General features: G+C 48.6%; 1 protein-coding gene across 1 annotated transcript; it reads left to right on the top strand.

Annotated features, from left to right (window-relative positions):
* Positions 1–7,437: 7,437 nt before the first annotated feature.
* LOC122392124 (mesoderm induction early response protein 2-like) lies at positions 7,438–19,451 on the top strand. The gene is made up of 6 exons (XM_043386682.1): positions 7,438–7,514; positions 16,133–16,381; positions 16,728–17,093; positions 17,517–17,693; positions 17,904–18,031; positions 18,331–19,451. The coding sequence occupies exons 1-6, from the start codon at positions 7,506–7,508 to the stop codon at positions 18,515–18,517; spliced, it is 1,116 nt and encodes a 371-aa protein (XP_043242617.1). The 5' UTR covers positions 7,438–7,505; the 3' UTR covers positions 18,518–19,451.
* The last annotated feature ends 1,064 nt before the right edge of the window (positions 19,452–20,515 follow it).

Raw genomic sequence — 20,515 nt, 5'->3', positions numbered from 1 at the left:
ACTGCAACCATTATTTTGACAATCAGACGAACGCTTGGGTCAGTTTTACTTTTGACGTGCTCGCTCATTTGAGGGATAAAAAGGGACTAAAATCATATTGTCATGCTGATGCTCTAGCCCACAGCTTATTGACCTATAAGCAATAGGGACTAGGGAGCTCTTGAAGGGATTCTGAATCTGACGTTGTATTTGTTGATGTTGCTGACGCCAACTTCCCTGACATGATAGCTAAAAAAAGCATACTCAGCATCACCAAAAGTGGGGGGTCGACCCCCCCGGTTCTGACGAGTGGGGGGGTCGCGACCCCCCCGACCCCCCCCCCCCGTCGGCGACGCCCCTGGCTGTTGTTTCTGGTGACTGCAGACAACCAGTGTTGAGAATATACAGCGTGTCCCAGAATTGACCGAACACTGTTCCTATCAGTGCATAAGATAAGGCAAAAAATAATTGCACTTTTTTCTTTTTATCGTCCGATATAGCCAAAAGGTAAGGGTAGCTTTGAAATGGCACATGCAATAGACACGCTAGCTACAACATTAGCCGACAATTATAGCTAAATGCCAGACGATGCTGGCTTCAGTTGTTTTACGGGTCTCCTGGAACTGGTTCTAAGACGGTTTTCATTGTCTTCTTGCCGGTGGATACTATAAATATTTTCGATTAACTTTGCATCCAAACTATTCCCAGGCCATAAGGCATTCTCTCCCAAAACCAAAAATTCTGCCTACACCACTGTTGCGCTGTTTTTGACATCTGGCGTGACCTTTGGCTTCCAACAGATTTGGTTTCCAGAACAAACCCGTTTATGGCTATTCAGTACACGACAACCCAACCAGTTTTTGTAATGCTTGAAATGAAAATTACCGCAGTAGCAATCTGTGTTAACGGTCGTCTTTGGGGCATCACGTGAAGCTGAAGGAGCGCACCGTGGCTCAAAATGTCTCACACTTTGATTTTCGACGAGTGCCTGGCCGTCTCGGCTGTTGGGGCGTTGTCACCATCTGACGTCCACACACGACTTTTTTGTCGCTTCAAAGGGCCGAATACCTTCGTAAGACCACAAAGTGTGTTTCCATTGACTTTTTGTTGCATATACATGTTATGATTTATAGCTGCTTTGTAGCGATTTGCGCCGTCTTTCCGTAAGCTTTGGCATATGTATTTTTCAGATGAGGGGCCCCAAATTTCAAAATTTTGTCAAAGATAGTGGTCAAAAGTAGACTGATGTTTCGTAGCTAACCCTGATCTGTCGTTTAGCTTGTTTTTGGGTAGATGCGTGGCGTTTGTTGTCCATGACATGGCAACCACCCGCTTGACGACTGGTGCATGCTCCTTTTTGGTCGCGCCCAGGCTTGTCGATCAGGTTATCTCTTGCTCTCTCTGGCTTCGCTCGCTGATATAACTGCGGTTTGCTCATCCCTGCTTGCTTGCAAATGAGCTACTGGAGCTCTCCAGCAAGAGCCATGCCGAAAGTCCGTTTACGAACTTTAGAATTGCACTTTATTCACCATGATTGCCTTTTGTTTGCTGAGGCTGAAAATGAAAAGGGACTACTCTTTGATGACTCTGGATAATAACTGACTCGAGTCGTGACCGGTCACCAAAAACACACAGCCTCTAAGCTCGATAGCTAAGGTATGTCTTATAAAAGTATAATGCTCGTATCTAATTAGAATCGAGCGCAATCGTACTTTTAGCCAGGAAATAAATGTTCGGTCAATTCTGGGACACCCTGTACAATGTTTTCACGGAAACTGACGATGGTGACGAATCATGGTGATCAGATGTCACGTGACCAATGCATGCTATAAAATTTATGTGATCTACTAAGGATTTCAGACCCTCGGGAACAGTCCTTTTGGGCTATTTCCTTGTGTAGTGTCTCAGATAACAGTAGTACTACTGTTATCTGTGGTAGTGTATATGTTTGATTGTAAAGTGACCATCCCACCTTAAAGTGACCATCCCACCTTAACATTAGTTTTGAGTTGAGATAGCCAAATTGGTGGCCATGACCTGAAAATACCGGTTTGGGCACTCACAACATCGAAAAATGCTTTAATTCGGAGATATGGAATTTCAAACTTGCAGTTTTCGGATTCTAAGGGGCTAATGCATTGGTATGCCCCCTTAGAATTTGTGACGTCAGCGGAGATCTGACGATTTTTAAATCTTTTACTAAAACGTTTGGTAGCACGCGGTGGTATATGCTACTTTGCGCGCAACAAATGCCGCACTTTCAAATAAAGTCGCTAGGAACAGCGGAGATCCCAAAAAGTAAACAAAAGTAAAAGTCTAATATCTTGAAAACCGGTGAATATTTTTCGATGAAATTTGGTAGATATTCGTTTTCGCTCTTTCTGAACCGAGCGGCATCACTTTCATGCCAATTCATTAACTTTTTTGAAGGTGGGAGGGTCCCTTTAACATTAGTTTTGAGTTCAGATAGCCAAATTAGAGTCCGTGTCTTGCAACTACCGGTCTGGGCACTCACAACATTGAGATTACTTGTGATCGTTAACCCGGCAGGCGGTGGGCCTCCCAGCCACCTTCCGCGCGGTGGGGGGGGGGCATTTTTTTGCCCCCCCCCCCCTCGTATCTCCGAAACTACTGGACGGATCCGGAAAACTCAAACGGCGTTCGATAGCCCTGTCAAATTTGTTGAAGGAAACCAAATTTCATTGACCTCGGGGTCACCGATGACGTCACAGGTCAGGTCAACGATAAAATGTTTCACCTTTCACGGGCATCTAGGGAAAGCGCTATAACACCGAGTAAAACGCATTTTGTCGAAAATCAGCGATAGGGCGTCAGTTGTCTAGTACATATGTTGCTTTTAGAGGTCACTGGTCATACCAGGTCAGGTCACAGGTCAGGTCACCAAAGGTCACCAAGGGTCACCACATGAACCCAACTTTACTAAGGTTGTGCGATGCTGTTTTATGGCCAGTTTTTCATTTCCAACTCAATGGTATTGGACTATTGGTTATAAGACCATCAGGCACGGTTTAGGTCACTTTCTGGTGGAGGTCAGGTCAAGGTCAGGCCAAAAAAGGTCAAATTTCAAAGTTAATATGTTTGCATAAAATGGGTATCGATTAACGATGCAGCTCGTCACGGGGAGTCTAATGGTTGTCTTTGTTTTGCGCTACGAGGTCTAGAATTGCTATAAATTAAGTTTGAAAATTTGACGTCATCAATTTTAAACAGTTTTTTTCTATAACTTGGTCAAAAAAAGAGGCATTGATCTCAAATTTGGTATGTAGATAGAAGGCGGTAGGGACTATCACATATATTCCGGTTTTTTCGAAATTCAAAAAAACGTTTTGGATTTTTCGGCTATTATATTCAAAAAATCTATTTTTTATTTTTGGGGGTCAAAATCCCAAAAATTCGAAAAACCGAAATAGCAGTTGTTTTGTAGCCCTCTTGATTCCACACCTTTTATGTTGGAAACATTTTTCTGTATCTCTAAAGCTGTAGGCCTGAGAGCTCTTCCCGCGAAACCTTTTTTTGGGGTCGAAAATGGCAAAAATGACGTCACTCTGACGTCATTAGCGGCCAACCTATCAAAACCTTTGCAAAAAAAATTGGTCACCATGTGCGCTAGCTACTCCCGGGAGGGTACTGAAAGTTTGGTGACGATCGGCGCAGCGGTTCTCGAGATATATCGAAAAAACTAAATGGGGGGGAAATGCCCCCCCCCCCCCACCGCCTGGAAGGTTAACGCTCGCGTGATTTGCCATGAAATTTGGGATCGATCACAGGAGATTCGTGACTATAGGGCATCTAGAAGCGATGCGTGAGAAGAAATAAGTTCAGAGAGTTTGAGGTCACAGAGAGGTAGGAGAGTTGGAGTTGGAGGTCACAATTAGAAGTTACAGAGGTCATCTGGGACACTTCAGGTCACAGAGGTCCACTTCGGGTCATCACAGAGGTCATCTGGGATACGTCAGGTCACAGAGGTCAACTTGGGGTCATCACAGAGCTCAATTGGTGATCACGGAAGTAATCTGAAACACGTCAGGTCACAGAGGGCAGCTTGGGGACACGTCAGGTCACATAGGTCAACTTTGGGTCATCACAGAGCTCAATTGGGGTCATCTGGGACACGTCAGGTCACAGAGGTCAGCTTGGAGTCATCAAAGAGCTCAATTGGAGGTCACGGAGGTCATCTGGGACATGTCAAGTCACAGGGGTCAACTTGGGGATCATCCAGAGCACTGTTGGAGGTCATGGGGGTCATCTGGAACACGTCAGGTCACAGAGGTCAGCTTTGGGTCATCACAGAGCTCAATTGGAAGTCAGGGGGTCATCTGGGACACGTCAGGTCACAGACGTCAGCTTGGGGTCATCAGAGAGGTCACTTATAGGTCACAGAGGTCTTATGGGACACGTCAAGTCACAGAGGTCAGTTTGGGGTAATCTCAGAGCTCAAATTGAGGTCAGCTGGGACACGTCAGGTCACAGAGGTCAGCTTGGAGTCATCAGTGAGCTCTATTGGAGGTCACGGAGGTCATCTGTTACACGTCAGGTCACAGAGGTCAGCTTGGGGTCATCAGAGAGATCACTTACAGGTAGCAAACCACATAGTTGTGTAAACGCTTCACTGTCTGGTCTGTTCGTATGTACCCCACTTCAAGTCCATATGGGTCCCATTTTGAATGGCTAGCTGGGGATAGAGCAATGGAATGTCATGAGTGAATGAGGCGAATCAACGTGAAGTAAAATTCAAAATAGGGTAGGGTGGGGTAAAGTGCCCACTCTAACTTCTCAGCCTCAGTATCTAAGATGTAGCCTAAGCACGTATCTCCGACACTTGAGCAAAGTATTAACGCATACACGCTTCTGTGTGCGCGGCTGTGTTGCCCGCTATTTATGTGCTGCCGTTTCAGATCAGTGACTCCACACTCCGCCGGCAGTGTGCGGGGGCGGGGCGGGCTCCGCGGCGTCTACGCACCGCCCGCGGGTCAGCGGTGACGGCTGACCTCTGACCCCGCGACCGACAAGGTCGACAGAGAGCGTTCACCGAGGAGGGTGACCGAGGGTCGCGGGCCGCCGTCCTCCGCCGGCTTCCGCGCCACGCCGGGGCGGCGCGCAGGAGCACAAACACGTCTCTCCTACTGAAATAATGGCAGTCCGTGGCCTGAGTCTAAAACAGAATAATTATGGTCTTCAGCGGCCCTGTCAGACTTATGCGGTCACATCTGAACAGCATTCGCTTTACGAACCCCGGGCACTAGCCGAGGGTGTGGGTAATGCAGTGGGGATACTCGGCGTCGAATCGAAAGAAAACGCAAATATAAGCGCAAACAACCCTCCTGGAGCTCATAGGGTATCATTCTCACAATAAGCCTGGACTGCAGTCTGCAACAATGCTATGAGACAGTCACTTGTGATTGGTTACGTGACTGCCCGGCAGAGGCGCCCTATTCGGCCGCCAGGGGTGCTGGTGCTGAGGACCGGACGGTGCCCCTGCACGTTCCTGGACAGCACACTGCAAATATCATAGTCGCAGCACCAAACACCGCACTTTCGCGACCACCAAGACCCCCACTCTTTGTGCAGATTGTTTGTATCACAACTCATGTCAAACAATGCGCACCCTCCAGCTGCATCTCTACCTAGGCTCGTCACAAAGCTTTTGTTTGTTTCGTGTTGTCCGGAGCAAACTCTTCGGTCTGAATAGGCCGTTGCAGAGCTATGCGATGATAGGATACTTCTCACAGATGCACAGTGCACACAGTGCTGAGTACCTACCTACCTACATAGCCAGTTACAATTACCGAAACTTCAGATGCCTGCTGTTGCGGCCGAACCTGTTAGTGTTGACACTACTTAGGTAATCGTGATCCATATTCCATATATGTAGATGTCATGATGCACGAAAAGTAAGATCAATCACTTAAAGCCAAAGACGCGTTTCAGGGCATATTTTAACAAATTTTTACTGCGGATCCCAAAGTTGAGCAGAGGGCACGTGCTACGACTAAGGGCACAGAGCAAGGAACAGAGTAGGGCACTGAGGAGGGCCGAGAAAGTAGGACACGGCAGGTTGCAAGGCATGGCACAGGACATTTTAAAGGGAAGGCCGGGTACAGGTCAGGGCAGACAGCAGAGCACATGTCAGGGAACCGGACAGGGCAGGGACGCAGTGGGTCAAATCAGCAGGGGCTGCGTCCCAAGGCGAGGGGGCTGCGTCCCAAAATGGGACGCAGTAAGTGCCTTAAAATATGCTCTGACGTGTTTTATGCATGGTAGACCTAGACCGTATTATAGTAAGGTGTAGATACTGGAGTTTGTGGACCAACAGCAACATGCCGCCGTGGCAGAGCCAGAGACTGTCCCTTTGGGACGGGAATGATGCGGACAGCCTTCCCCGCCGCCCAAATGGTCACTCACCCTTGAGGTCTGAGGCTGTAAGTGTAGTGTCCACTGCCCAAGCTGTAACCATGGTCGGCAAGATTACTTTACTACTCTGGTCGGGCACCATATCGACTGGGACACGAGGAAGACTAACAGTGTACACATACCTAGTGTAGTATAACTTTTAAAGGAAATAGTTCACTTTCACGAAATTATATTTTTTGCAATGGATTTATGATTTTTTATGTTCAAAATGATCAGCAAAAAAATAAAACCTTTTTATAACAAAATATTATTTTCTATATTTTTGATATAGGAAGAACTTTTCAGTTTCTGTAAGGCACACGCGATCCAGTATGAAAAGAGCATGGGTCCCGAAAATTCTTCAGAAGCTAGAGAAATTATCGCGGCCACCGGCATTTGGGCGATCTGCTCATGCTTTTGTTACTGGAGCGCCTCTGAAGAATTTTCTGAATAATTTTCTTTTGTTACTGGAGCGTTTCTGAAGAATTTTCGGGACCCATGCTCGTTTCATACTGGATGCAAATATATGCAAGGCACACAACCTCGACGCAAGGCACCTTTTTCGGGACGAGAAATAGAATATCTTTGCCTAGGGTGATCGTTGGGCTGTAAAAGCTCCTGATTTATGCTCGTCTCAGCCCAAGCTACGGAACTGCTATTCCAGTTAAAAACCCATGTTGAAATGTGAACTATTTCCTTTAAGCTTTTTTTGCCTAAAATTGCCATGAGTTTGTATTTGCTATTGCTCGTCAGTGTGCAAAGGAGCAAATACAAATTCATTCATACAAACTATAGGTTTTTTGCTTTCTGGATGTTTGAGAAAGGAGTAAAACAATTTAGTAGTTGAAGGCTTTGGCAGCAATATTTTAAAGTTTTGGATTGTCGATGATCAATTTTGAAAAATTGTTTGATTATAAAGTCATTCAAAAATTTCCAAAAAGTCGAAATAAATGTTTTTGCACATAATGTGAGGAAAAGCTCTCAAACTTGGGGATAAAAGCCATTCTTGCCATCGCACCAGCTGACAAATATCTGTACAGTGCTTCCATATGGGGATTACGTAAGCGCCTACCCCATGCCTACCCATTGATGCTGCTCATCGGAAACTCGCCAAGATGGCGGACGTGAGTACATTTTCTGGCTTATTTTACATTTTTCCAGTTCAATTTCTGGTCAAACATGTCGTATTTTCGTATAATGAATTTCGGCGCGTATATTGATATTACTTCTGTGAATGATCGTGCGGCATATCAGTGTTATTTATGTCCAACATTTTTGCGCCGTAATTCAGTAGGCGGAACTATGGTCATGAGTACCCAAATATAGGAACGTTCCCATTTTTGGGAACGGAGTTCCCAAATATGGGAACGGGCGTTCCCATTTATGAGAACGGAAGGCAATTTTTCGGCCGTTCGCCCACTAAAACTCAAAAGTGCATCACGTCTCAAAAAAGTGCACGCTGATTTAAGTATCTACTAAATCTCCATAAAGTTATCTTTAATCTGACCGTGGAACAAGGAAATTGACCGTGGAATGATATTTTTAATGATTTTTTAAAAATGACAGAATGGTGGAAATATGGGTTATACGACATTTAACATGCAATTTTAAGGAAAATGAAGCATTTTTTACATTTTGAGGTCAAGTATAATAATTTTCGCCTGGTTATGAAATTTCATTCTAGCGACACCAGATGCTGACATATGCAAGCGAACACGCGGACAGTCCCGAGGTAATATTGTTGACTTTTGGTGTCGGGGCGATCGACCGCGTGGAACGTCAGTGATTTTACCGAACTACTGTTGTAAACTCAGTTTCAGTGGTTTAAAATCATTCAGCTGTATTTTATCAGCCCTGAAAGACATATTTTATTTGGATGCTAGCTGTTTAGCGTTGTTTTATAAGCAGCGTCATGAGCGTGGTTTTTGTCTTCGGCGTTTCTAAGCATGATCGTTTGGGGGGAATTTCTCTGATATAGGTCGCTCTGTGTGGCTTATTTATAATTTTTATGCTGATTTCGATCATACCTCGTGCCCATCCTACCAGGCCTTTTGCCACTTACACTCATTAAGAAAGGAAAAAACTAGATTTTCATTGGGACTAGGTGTTTTGAGGGTGTAACATATTCAGCGTTCCCATTTTTGGATACTTCTTGTGCTCGTCAACTCTCGGTGATTAGCAGACAGGTGCTTGACATGTCTCCACCCTCGGCGCGGACGGTGGATATAGGTATGGAAGACCTTGTTGAACATCGCTGAGCGTTGTGGATTACGTAATCCTGCAGAGGGGGGCGTGCCCGCTGCGAGATCGACGGGAATAAAAGCGCAGAAGACCGGGCGAAACATGCAACGGTCTTGCCGGAAAGGTCATCTGATGATTGTTGCGTTAACAATAATTTGCGGCGTTGGACGTGATGCTTGTTAATGAAAAGAGCCCCTGAAAGGCGTCGGTGAAATCGTTCCCAATTTTGGGTACGCCGTTCCCATAATAAGGAACGCTTGCAGCGCCAGTGTACGAGAGCGTTCCCAAATTTGGGCTCGCGGCCCGGGTGATGGACTGCTTTAGAAATAGGGGAACGATTTGAAACTACGATGGGCCTTACAATATCAAACTCTTTCCCATCAATATTGAGACAACTATCAGGTGGTTCACGATCGTTTTATATTTTTTGGACGTCATTTAACAGTTCTTTTTCTTGTTTTAAATAATGCCTACATGGCGTTCCCATATTTGGGTTTATCGTTCCCAAACATGGGAACGAAAATGCGTTCCCGAAAATGGGTACGCTTGACCATAGTTCCGCCTACTGAATTGTCTCTTCTACAGTTGTTCTTTGCCTTGGAAATGTTGCGTTCTCGTGGATTTTTCCCGAATGTCAAGCCGTTTTGGTCGTTTGTATCCCATATTCTTGATGTCTCCCCAGCTATGGTAGTATGTAAATGATATTTTAATTTGATTTTCACATTTTTGTTCATCTACTTAGGGTCATGGACACAAAATTGCTTTGGTAGATGGTAGTCGGCGCACCCCAGGTGGTAACTTACCAGGGAAATAAGCTAAAATTGGAGTGCTCTATTTTATGTTCCTGTGTCAGCACCGCCTCCCATAGGGTCGTGTGTAACAGATTAAAAAATAGTGCTGTTTTTGGTACCCTTCCCATGAAAACCACATTGCCTGAAAACTAATTGTTCCATTCTGAAAATGTCATGACTGATGGACAAGTGAACAAGGAAAGATTGCTCCTGAAATAATGCTCAACTACCTGTAGAACATAGGTACTGAAATATGACTCCAAGCTATGAGGATGTGTAAATCAACAAGACAATACAAATAAACTTACCATGATGAATAATTTTTCCATATACATATCTATATAAAATCAGCCTATTCTCTGAAACAATCTTTAGCTGACTTTTAGGACTGACTTGGGAAAGTCCTACTGACTGACACTTGGGAAAGTTTTGATTTTATTTTTACTAGTGTACAGGGGTGGAGATCCGTCAAAATGTCCGGGGGTCCAGAGCGCTGTTCACGGGCCCTGTGTGCGGTCGGACCGCACACAGCCTTGAAGCTCCGCCCACTTCGTCCCTACGTCAGCCTTCCGTCACCGCACACAGCGATCGCTGTGGCCGGTCGGGACTGGCCACAGCGGACCGTCCACCGCACGCAGCCGTGACGTCAGAGCCGCCTACCCATCCCCTACCCCCACGCCTGCTGGACGCACCGCACACACCGCACGCAGCAGTGTGCGGTGCCCGTGAACACCCTCAGGCCAGGCAGATGGAGGCGGGCTAGATGCAGTACCACTGACTTACATAGCATTAGTTTGTTTTCAGGGGGGTCCTGACCCCCCCCCCCCCAAGATCTCCACCTCTGCTAGTGTCAGTAGTGTATGATAATATTTGATGAAGATAATTCATTCACTGGTCAGAGAAGTGTTGCCTTGCTGTGTGTGGGCCAATAAAAGATCACACTTTTAGGGGTATTTATTTAACATGGAGCAGGATCATTGAAAAGAGTGCTCTAATTTTAGCTTATTTCCCTGGTAGGTCACCAACTGACCCTAAAACCCCAATTAACTAACTACTTATAGCAGGTGAAATAGTGATAATAGAACATATATTAATAGGGTAAATATTCTCTCTTTTAATCTTTTCCATCAAACTTTTCTTTGAACATCTGCTCTGTGTATAAATGAGGCTACAATGTGTTATGTTAGGGTATGTTTGGTTATGTTATGCTCAGTCCATTCATCCTGGTTGAAAATGGTCATACAAAGATTTGTCCTTGATCAAGCTGAGACACTTCACATTTGGGCCATGCTTGGTTGCCATTGTTTATCAGCAAAGTGGCAGCATGCTGAATCAGCATGCTGCCAGGCCTAAAAATACAAGCAAAAAGCTCAGTCTATAGTAAAACTAGCAGCCCACTGATAAAAGGTCTTGAAACAATCCTCATGTTTTTTTTTTTTCTCAGTAATATTATCTCATTTATAATTGCAGCTGTGCTCCACTTGTTTTTAGCTTGGTCTTTGACTGCCACAGTCAGTTGTTTATTCTTAACCCTCGCCGGCACAGGCCATTTTGAGTCCTTCGACGGCACAAGGGGGGGGGGGGGTTGGTACGACCCCCCCCCTCGCGTTTGGCCCCTGATCGAGCTAGAGCTTCGCGGAAAAAACGAGCGTGTTGCCCGTCACGAGAGGAAGCCGATGATACCCAAATTTTAAGGTCCTAGGTCATCGGGTGACCTTCCAGGTCAGGTCAATGACCCGAAAACCGGGAAAATCGGGACCTGTTAGAAAGTCGTAAAGTGTGGCTGCTATGTGGTTTTCCGGGGTGCTGATCACGAATATCGTGTTAGTTTTTATTATAGATGATGTCTTTAAGCATTTAGACCAGGTCGGGTCAGGTCAGGTCAGGTCAACCGGTAGGGGTTGTGACGGGTATTCGTAATGCGTGTCAACCGCCTCGGACAGCTTCGTAACATGTAACGAAGGCACCAAAACTACTTCGTAAATGTTCAAATGGTTGCTAAATTCGAATTCAGCTCCAAAAACTAGCCTAGAAACATGTAAAACTCGAAAAAGTGAACCGAGGTCACCCGAGGTCACCAAAGGTCAATGACCTGACCTGACCTTCAGGTGACCTTGACACCCACCCTAATGCATGGGAGCAACATCAAATCACATGTTTGAACGTTTGAAACCACGAAAAGCTTGCAAACGCGCGGCTAATGCGAGCCGACATGCGCCGAACCGCGATTTCGGCCAAACATGGTCACAGAAAAGAGGTCACAGGTCAAAGGTCATTGGGGTCAGGGTCATGAAATTTTCAGGGTAGGTGTAAAATTGATCAATGCGAGGGTCCTGAAAGTTTCGTCGCGATCGGCCGCTTTTTACGCGAGTTATTCGCGAAAAACCTTAGGGGGGGGTTGCATCAACCCCCCCCCCCTGTGCCGGCGAGGGTTAATTTGTTTGCTTTTTTTCTTGAACTGTGTGTCATTAGTTAGCGTGAGCTTCTGTTTCCGCAATGCAACTGATTCTCTATATTGAGAAGCTGAGAAGCAGATGCTTACCCATTTTTTTAAGTTTTAGCATGTTTTGCATAAAGCCAGACTGGAAATTGTAAAGTAACATGGTCAAAAAATGCATCAGCTAGGGCAACAGATTTGCAACAGCCCAGACAGACCATGCTGGAAATCCTTAAGATGTGACACTGAACGCACCCAAGGTTGTTTTACTACAGCATGGTTAGATTTATAGGGAACCGAAGTAAAAGGTCAATTGTTTCCTAGTCAACCCTGTTATGTGCTGTGAGTGTGTACATCATGCTCTTGACAACGCTCTGCTAGTAGATCAGTTCGGCAGTCTGCCCAAAACTACAGCTTTGGATATGCCCTAAAGTACGCCCATTCTGAACTGCACTGCATGCTTGCTTAACATACCACACCGCAAGATCTCTTCAAAATTGCCATGCTTTGCAGCTGTTGGTATTGCACAGACTAGGTTTTGAGGAAGTCACAGGCTGCTTAAGTGCTTGAAAATTCTCCTAAATTGGAATTTTCTTGAAAGTTATAGTAAAAACAAAGTTTATGAAGTAGCTTTGCAAGCAGGATATGGTAGTGGTTTTTTTATGCATCATATATAGATAGATGTCACTTCTAACTGGAGTTAAAGGTACCTATCAAAGGGTGAGCTGCCATTTAAGAGAATGGCATCTCATGCATTTTCGTTTGCGCCACACTGTTATGTCAATCCTGAAAGATATATCGATCCTCTTTGTGTCCCATAACATGTAGAATGATATTGATATCATTTGATTTGTCCCTCTTAACCCGCGCCCTGCTGGGGGGGGTGTTTGAACACCCCCCCCCCTTGTGGTTTTTCGCGAATATCTCAAAAACGGCGGCGCGGAGCGCCGCCGTTTTTGGTACACCTTATCATACATCAATTCTACACATGTTGTGAAAATTTCAGACCAAGGTCATTCAAGGTCAGGTGACCAGGTCACTTGAAGTGACCTCACCTCATAAAAAGTTTCAATGTCTGTCATAGCTACACCGAGTGACCGAATGCTTTGAAACTTTCAGCGATTGCTAAGAGCAATGACATGTACAAAATGTATATCTCAGAATTTTGATATCGTTGACCTAAGGTCAGGTCAATTTTGAGACCTCCCCATTATAAGTCAATTAGAGAAAATTGAAATGCGCCTTTTTTGGACGAAAGACATTATAAACACTCCCAAACACTGAATTACAAGTAGTTTAGACACACTGAACATGAAAATGGTGTCCGTGACCCCTGTTTATGCCCTGAGGTCATCTTAGGTCACGAATGGTATCTAACAGTTTTTCGCAAATAACTTTTGATAGAGGCATGCTAGAGCGATGAAAACGCCTTAGATGTGTTCAGCTCGACGATACGGATCGACTGATATGCAACATGACCCTTTCCGGTCAGGTCATGACCTTGACCTGAGGTCAAATTTTCAAGTTGACCTTTCAAGGTCAAGTTATAGTTCATTCGATGCGTCTTGACGAGAGGAACACGATGCCGGTAAAAGTAAGCTCGTACAAGGCTTGGGTCAAAAGTTATTGCAGAAAAAATGTTTCCGAAAAAATCGGCTATTTTTGCAGTTTTTGCCCCCTGCAGGCAAAACCGTTGACGTTAGGTCAAATCTAAGAAAATTATTCAGAAAGGGCGTTAAAAGGGCTATCGAATGCGCTTTTCCGCGGCGCTGTAGCTCTTTTGGTTCTCGAGTTATGCGTTGGCTTCTTGGAAATTTTCGACATTCGACCTGGAAATCGGCGAAATTTTGCCTTCAATGACCTCTGGTGACCTGACCTTTGACCTGAGCAAAAAATTGACCGAAGTGATTTCCTCATTATTTTTGACGCTCTTTCGAACGCCGCCTTCCGCGTATCGCTACGTGGCCCAGGAGCCGAGTTAGAAGGGGGGGGGTGTTCAAACACCCCCCCCCCCCCCCAGCAGGGCGTGGAAATCCAGGACCCCCAGCCGGGCGCGGGTTATGATTTTGATTCATGGCATGTCTTTGCCATGAGACCTCTGGGACCTGATTGAAGCGCTTTGACCACCATGATGTCTTTTGAAAATCTGAATCTGAACGCCACAGTTTTTAGCACACCTTATCATGCATCAATTCTACACATGTTGTGAAAATTTCAGGCAAAGGTCAGGTCACCAGGTCACTTGAAGTGGCCTCACTTCATAAAAGTTTCAATGTCTGCCACATCTCGTACACCTAGTGACCCGATCGCTTTGAAACTTTCAGCGATCGCGAAGAGCAATAGCATGCTTATCGCAGAACTTTGATATCGATTACCTAAGGTCAGGTCAATTTTGCGACCTCCCCATTTATAAGTCAATGGGTGAAAACTGAAATGCACCGCTTTTGGACGAAAGCTATTATTAACACTTCCAAACACTGAATAACAAGTAACGTAGACACGCTGAACATGAAAAGGGTGTCCGTTACCCTTGAGATGACCTCGGGGGCTCCTGAGGTCATCTCAGGTCACAAATGGTAACGTCTCAGGTAACAGTTTTTCGCAAATAACTTTTGATAGAGGCATGCTAGAGCGATGAAAACGCATTAGATGTGTTCAGCTCAACGATACGGATCGGCTGATATGCAATATGGCCATTTTCGGTTAGGTCGTGACCTTGACCTGAGGTCAAATTTTCAAGTTGACCTTTCAAGGTTAAGTTCATTTGATGCGTCTTGACGAGAGGAACACAATGCCGGTAAAAGTAACCTCGTGCAAGGCTTGGGTCAAAAGTTATTGCAGAAAAACTGTTTCCGAAGGAAATCGGTTATTTTGGCAATTTTGCCCCCTGCAGGCAAAACCGTTGACGTTAGATCAAATCTGAGAGAGTTATCCAGAAAGGGCGTTAATAGGGCTATCGAATGGGCTTTTCCGCAGCGCTGTATCTCTATTGGTCCCCGAGTTATGCGTTGGCTTCTTGGAAATTATAGACATCCGACCTGGAAATCGGCGAAATTTTGCCTTCAATGACCTCTGGTGACCTAACTTTAACCTGACCAAGAATATGTTCGTCATTATTTTTGGCGCTCTTTCGAACGCCGCCTTCCGCGTATCGCTACGTGGCCCAGGAGCGGAGTTAGAAGGGGGGTGCTCAAACACCCCCCCCCCCCCCCCCAGTAGGGTGTGGAAATCCAGGACCCCCAGTGGGGCGCGGGTTAAAGTATTGCAGATCATTTGTGAAAAAAAACATCTGCATGTTCCTTTTCATTGGCAATTGCACTTCAAGAGGCAGTGGCATGAGCAGACATGTGCATTGTGTCTGGATCTGAGAAAATGGTTCTGGGATCGGATCCCAATGATCTTGATCTCGGATCCAATGGGATCATAGATCTGGATCACTAATTTATCGAGAGATTCGTATTGATCATGGATGCGATTCTAATATTTTGCTTGGGAGATCCGGTGAGATCATAGATACTCGTTTACTTTTTTTGTCAACACAGGAATCCCCAAAAATCAATACTTGCAACTCCAAAACGTTCTGTTTTAGTGATTTTATGTGATTGCACGTCCCAATTCATAGTTTTGTGGCAGTACTTAGCAAAGAAACACTTTGAAACCTGTTTAAAATGTTGTGCATGGTGGCATCAACTCAGATCATAGATCCATGTTCTTGGCAGCTCGTCAGATCCTATGAAATCATAGGTCCATATTAAATTTTTCATGCCGGATCCGGTGGAATCATAGGTCCTAACGTGCAGTTTGCTTCGAGATCCTCTGGGATCATAGACCCATCGCTCAGATCCATGCACATGTCTGGGCATGATTTGTCTACACTAATCTGTGATCTTTATATCACTACTACCAATTGCCTAACATACAATCCGTGTAGTGGGTTCAATTTGTCACGCATACAGGGCAGACGGTACGGCGTAGGGGGTTGAAATTTGCACACCCTCTAGATGACAGAGCGAGTCAGCGCCTTTTCTAGGTTTCCACTCGCTGGGGTGCACGGTTGGCACGTGGGGCGCGCCGGAAGAACGCCAATGAAATTTTGATCGGTTCATAGATCTTCATTGAGAGCCGGGGTCGACGAACTTTGTGGACTAAATGCATGCCGATCGGCGACGGGTGCCTCGCATTGGCGGATGGGCAAGTTTTAATTTGAATAAAATATGAGTTTGGGACAGTGGTCGGTGTGCTGTATCTCTGACGGTTGGCGTCTGTGTTGCAGCCGTCGGTTGGCTGCTGCGGCCGGCTGTCGCCGTGCCCGCGCGTGCAGCCGTGGCCGCCAGCCGGGCAGGCCGGTGAGCTGCCGCCGCCGCCTCCGCCGCCTCCTCCGCTGCCCGAGTCGGACTCGGACCCGGCCATCGAGCGGCTGCTGGCCCTCTGCAGTGGCGGCAGCGAGACCCACTCGCTGCTGGAAGATGACGCCGACGCCTCCCAGTCCAGCTCCGCCTCCGAGGAGATACTCAGCAACCAGGTGAGCACGGCGCCAACTGAGGATACTCAGCACGAGGACGGCAGGATACACTCAGCACGAGGGCGGCAGGGGATTGAGGCGAGGCTACCCAGGATCGAGTTGAGCGCGAGGGCGAGGGCTAACGGGCAGTATCCAGCTGATTAGAGGTGGCTGTGGTAGGGCTGGTGCCACCACTTGGTGGTATTTATTTTGTCATCGATCAGTTTATCACTTCATGCACTGAATTGTGATAGAAGGGCGCTCACCACGTTCTCTTGTAGTGTTGCCTGTCGTGTATAGGGTTGTTTCTTGTGAGTGGCGCAGTGATTCTTGCGGCCCGGCTCTGACTGTGCGCCCGCCACCTTAGGACCTGACGCTGGACAAGGCGCTGATCGGCCGCGAGCTGCTCGGCGAGTGTGACCCGCCCGACAACGGTGACGACGAGCCGCCGGCCAAGCGGCCGTGTCTCGCCTCGGCCGCCGACGAGCCCGCCGACGACACAGTCTGGCGGAAGACGGCCAGCGTGGGTCCCGAGTTCCAGGCCGAGCTGCCGGCGCTGCGACCGGCCGCGCACCGGCGCCGCTCGCGGCCCGACCGGCTGATCTGGGACCCGAGCCGGCTGCCGGAGCACGAGGTGGAGCGGTACCAGCGCCGACTGCGGCCCGCCGTGGTGTCGGCGGCGCCCCCACCAGAGGCGCCCCGCCCGGCCCGACGCCAGCCCGACCACGAACAGGTGCGTGCCGCCCGCCGGACGGAGAACCAGTCGTGGGGTGGGGTGCTGACTGACGACAGTGAAGGGGTGAACGTTTACATTAAAGTGATCGGTGTGTTGTTATTTGTATTATAGATTGTCTGTGCCTTTTAACATCATTTGCTTACGCTGTTGATGTCCGTGATTATTAATGTTTTAACATTTCATTACGTTTTCGCAGAGGCATTATATCTGCTGCGTTATCACTGACCGCCGTCCTAGCGGACAGTCCGTCCTGCCTGCCAGGATGGCATTGTTGCCTAATCAGTAATCACTGATTGGCGTCCTCTGTGGCAGGCCCCACGACGGACTCTTTGTTTCGTTACCACTAAGCCCCTTCCCGGTCCTCGGGCCCTGTGCCCGGCTCTGTATTGCCCCACCACTGACCGCTGTCCTCTCGTGCAGGCCCTGCGCCACCTACAGGAGAGCGGCCACGACGTGGAGGAGGCGGCGCGGCGCGTCAGCAGCGTCCCGCCGCGGCCGGCTGGCCGGCTCGACCACTGGTCCGACCACGAGTGCACGCTGTTTGAGCAGGCGCTGCGGCTGCACGGGAAGGACTTCGGCACCATTCAACGGCAAATGGTGGGTGCACGACCGGCGGGCGGGTACTCTGAACACCGCAGATTGTATGGGGGTGATAAAGTGGGATTTTTAATAATGATAAGAGTCTGCCGTTTCAAGGAAATTCCAGGCTCGTCGTCCATCCCAAAATTAGCATCATCCCGCGTTTCCTTTTAGCAATGCTTTGCTTGTCTCCTGCACGGGTGTATGACGGGTGTTTATTTTTTTCAGCTGCCGACGCGGTCTGTCGGCGAGATAGTGAATTTCTACTACCTTTGGAAAAAGACGGAGCGGCACCGTCAGTTCCTGAGCCTTACACAGTTCGACCGGAGGAAATACGGAGCAGAGCCGGCGCTCAGGTACGGAGGGGATGATCGGATTAGATAACTGAGCTGATCGATTTGGTTGTGTCAGAGCCGTTCCCTGCCGGTTCTCCGGTGTGTCTAACCGGGCTCCGCTTCTGCCGGTGTCCCGTGTTGGACTGAGCGCCCCTCTACCGGCTCTCGTATGTCGCCTGTGTGACCGGGCGTCCCTCGGCCGCGACCCCGGTGTCTCCGTGTGTGACCAGACCCTCTCTGTGCCCGCCTGTCCCAGCTGTACCCCTCTGTCGGTTCCCCGCGGGTGTCTTGTCTGACCGGCCTCCCCTCCTGTCCGGCAGTGAGCCGTGTCCACGCATGCTGTCTGCGGCCGCCTCCAGTCTGCAGATCCTGATGGCGACCGACCCGTGGGAGCACGGCCCGTGGGCGGCCGCTGGTGACCCGCAGCCGTCGGCGCAGCAGCCGCAGCCGCCGCCGGCCGGCCTGGCCAGCCTGCTGGCCAGCTGTCCGCAGCTGCTGCTGCCCTGACCAGTCGGCCGCGGCCGCGCGCCGCCCCTCGCGCCGCTGTGATACCAACGGGCGGCACCGGCCGTCGCCAGTGAATGCAGACTGTTTTTGTATGGTGTATTTTGTATTGTTGATGTGCGTGCGGGTCTCAGCCGTACAACTCTATACCTGATCAAGTGGAGAATGGTCGCTATCGGAAAGTTACCGGGATCATGTGTGTTTGTGATCACGCGTGCGGGTGGGAGAGACTATTGTCTGTTGTGCCGGTCGGCGGCCGTTCCTGTCGGCAGTGGGTAATACACGCCGGCGGGAGGCGGAGCGCCCCCGGGCCGTCCCGTACCGAGTGGCGTGGGCGGCAGAGGACCGCGTGTGATCTGAACTGGAGCTCTATCAGTGTATGACGTGTGTGAACTGACTGTGCGCAGAGGAACTTCCCGGCCCGAGGCCGCGTGTGGACCCGACAAACTGTGTCTCAAATACGGTGCTCGCCGATCGCCGCGTTTTATTGTCCGTCTCACAGCGATGGAGTGGTTGTTTGAAGTGGACTAACGGACTGACTGAGTTTGCGTGATTCGTCGAGCAGAGTTTGCTCAAGTATGATGCGGAGAATGCGTTGATGAACGACAGAAAACGTCACCAAGTGCGTGCGTTTGTATGTCTGTGCGTGAGTGCGAACGAACGACTGTTCATTGCGAGATTTTGTGCGCTAGCGTGAGCAGATGAGGTACCGACGGGAAGCGCCTATGATGCCATTTTTGGTGAGCGGCGCCGACGGCTCGGTGCTCGCAGCTGGAGACTGAGACGGAGACAGACGACCCGATACGAACCTGCCGCCGAGCCGCTGCCACCCCAGAGCCCTATATGCAGCCGGCGACGAGCGGAATCGCAGCTTCTTCGCTTCGTTCGATCTGTTATCGTGTTTTTTGTACATCCGCAAATGCAATTATCTTTCAGAGATGACGGTCGTCAAGTTAGATGTAAGTGAATCCTAATCTATAATCTAAGATTCGGAATCAGGTGAGCCCCTACGATTTAGACCAAACTTGGTCAGTGGATAGTACGTAACGTCCTGATTACGATGAACCCAAAATCTACAGGGTGTATCAGAATTATCCGGACACTTTGTTTTCCCCTCTGATTTGGAAAAAAGAGAAGGTTGCATTTTCAGTTTATTTTCCGATGTAGCCACCCTTCATAGCGATACAGTCACGCATACGCTGGGGCATCCCTGCCACCAGGTTCTCCAGCACATCGGGCTTGATCCGGCCCCACGCCTTTTTGAGCTGCTCTGCTAGCTCGCCGGCGCTGGTAGCCGGTGTCATCTTGTCGACCTCTTGCTGAACGATGGCCCAGAGGTTTTCGATCGGGTTGAGATCGGGGCTGTTACCGGGCCATACGCCACGCTCCCAGATGTCGGACAGGTGCTGGCGACACCACTGCTGTGTTTTCTGGGCCGTGTGCGGTGGAGCGCCGTCCTGCATGAAGATGGCCCGGCTTGTGTCCGTCATCAGAGAGGCTTCAGAACGCCGCCTGTTTCAGCCGTTCGGTGGATGGCGTCCAGACAATCCTTGGCGAGGATGTTCTCTCGGTAATACTCTCCGTTGATGACAACTTTTGGGGGCACCACGTGCAGCTGGGAGAGCGCACGGTGGGACATCATTCCCCAGACATGCACCTTCGCAGAGTGCTTGACAGTGGGGACGGTCTGCACGTCTGAGCTGCTGGCCACCCACACGCGGTCGTTTTGTCGGTTTGGCGGGTGGTACAGCTCGTACGGCGACTCGTCCGACCACAGGACCCGCTGCCAGTCTTCCACTGACCAGTTTTTTTGCTCCCGTGCGAACTTCAGACGGTCAGCACGCTGTTTTTCAGTTAGCTTTGGCGATTTTTCAGCTTCAGCGGCCTCATCCCTAGATTTTCGCGGAGATAGCGGTGAACTGTTGCAGGGGATACCTTGTAGCCTGCATTGGTGAGCCGTCTCGAGAGTTTTCGGATCTATTGATGCCATTTACCAGTTGC

The sequence above is a fragment of the Amphibalanus amphitrite genome, unplaced genomic scaffold (genome assembly GCF_019059575.1).
Source record: "Amphibalanus amphitrite isolate SeventyFive unplaced genomic scaffold, NRLGWU_Aamphi_draft 000470F_arrow, whole genome shotgun sequence".
NCBI lineage: Eukaryota > Metazoa > Arthropoda > Thecostraca > Balanomorpha > Balanidae > Amphibalanus > Amphibalanus amphitrite.
The sequence above is the reverse complement of the archived record's forward strand: the minus strand, read 5'-3'. Positions and strand labels throughout refer to the sequence as shown.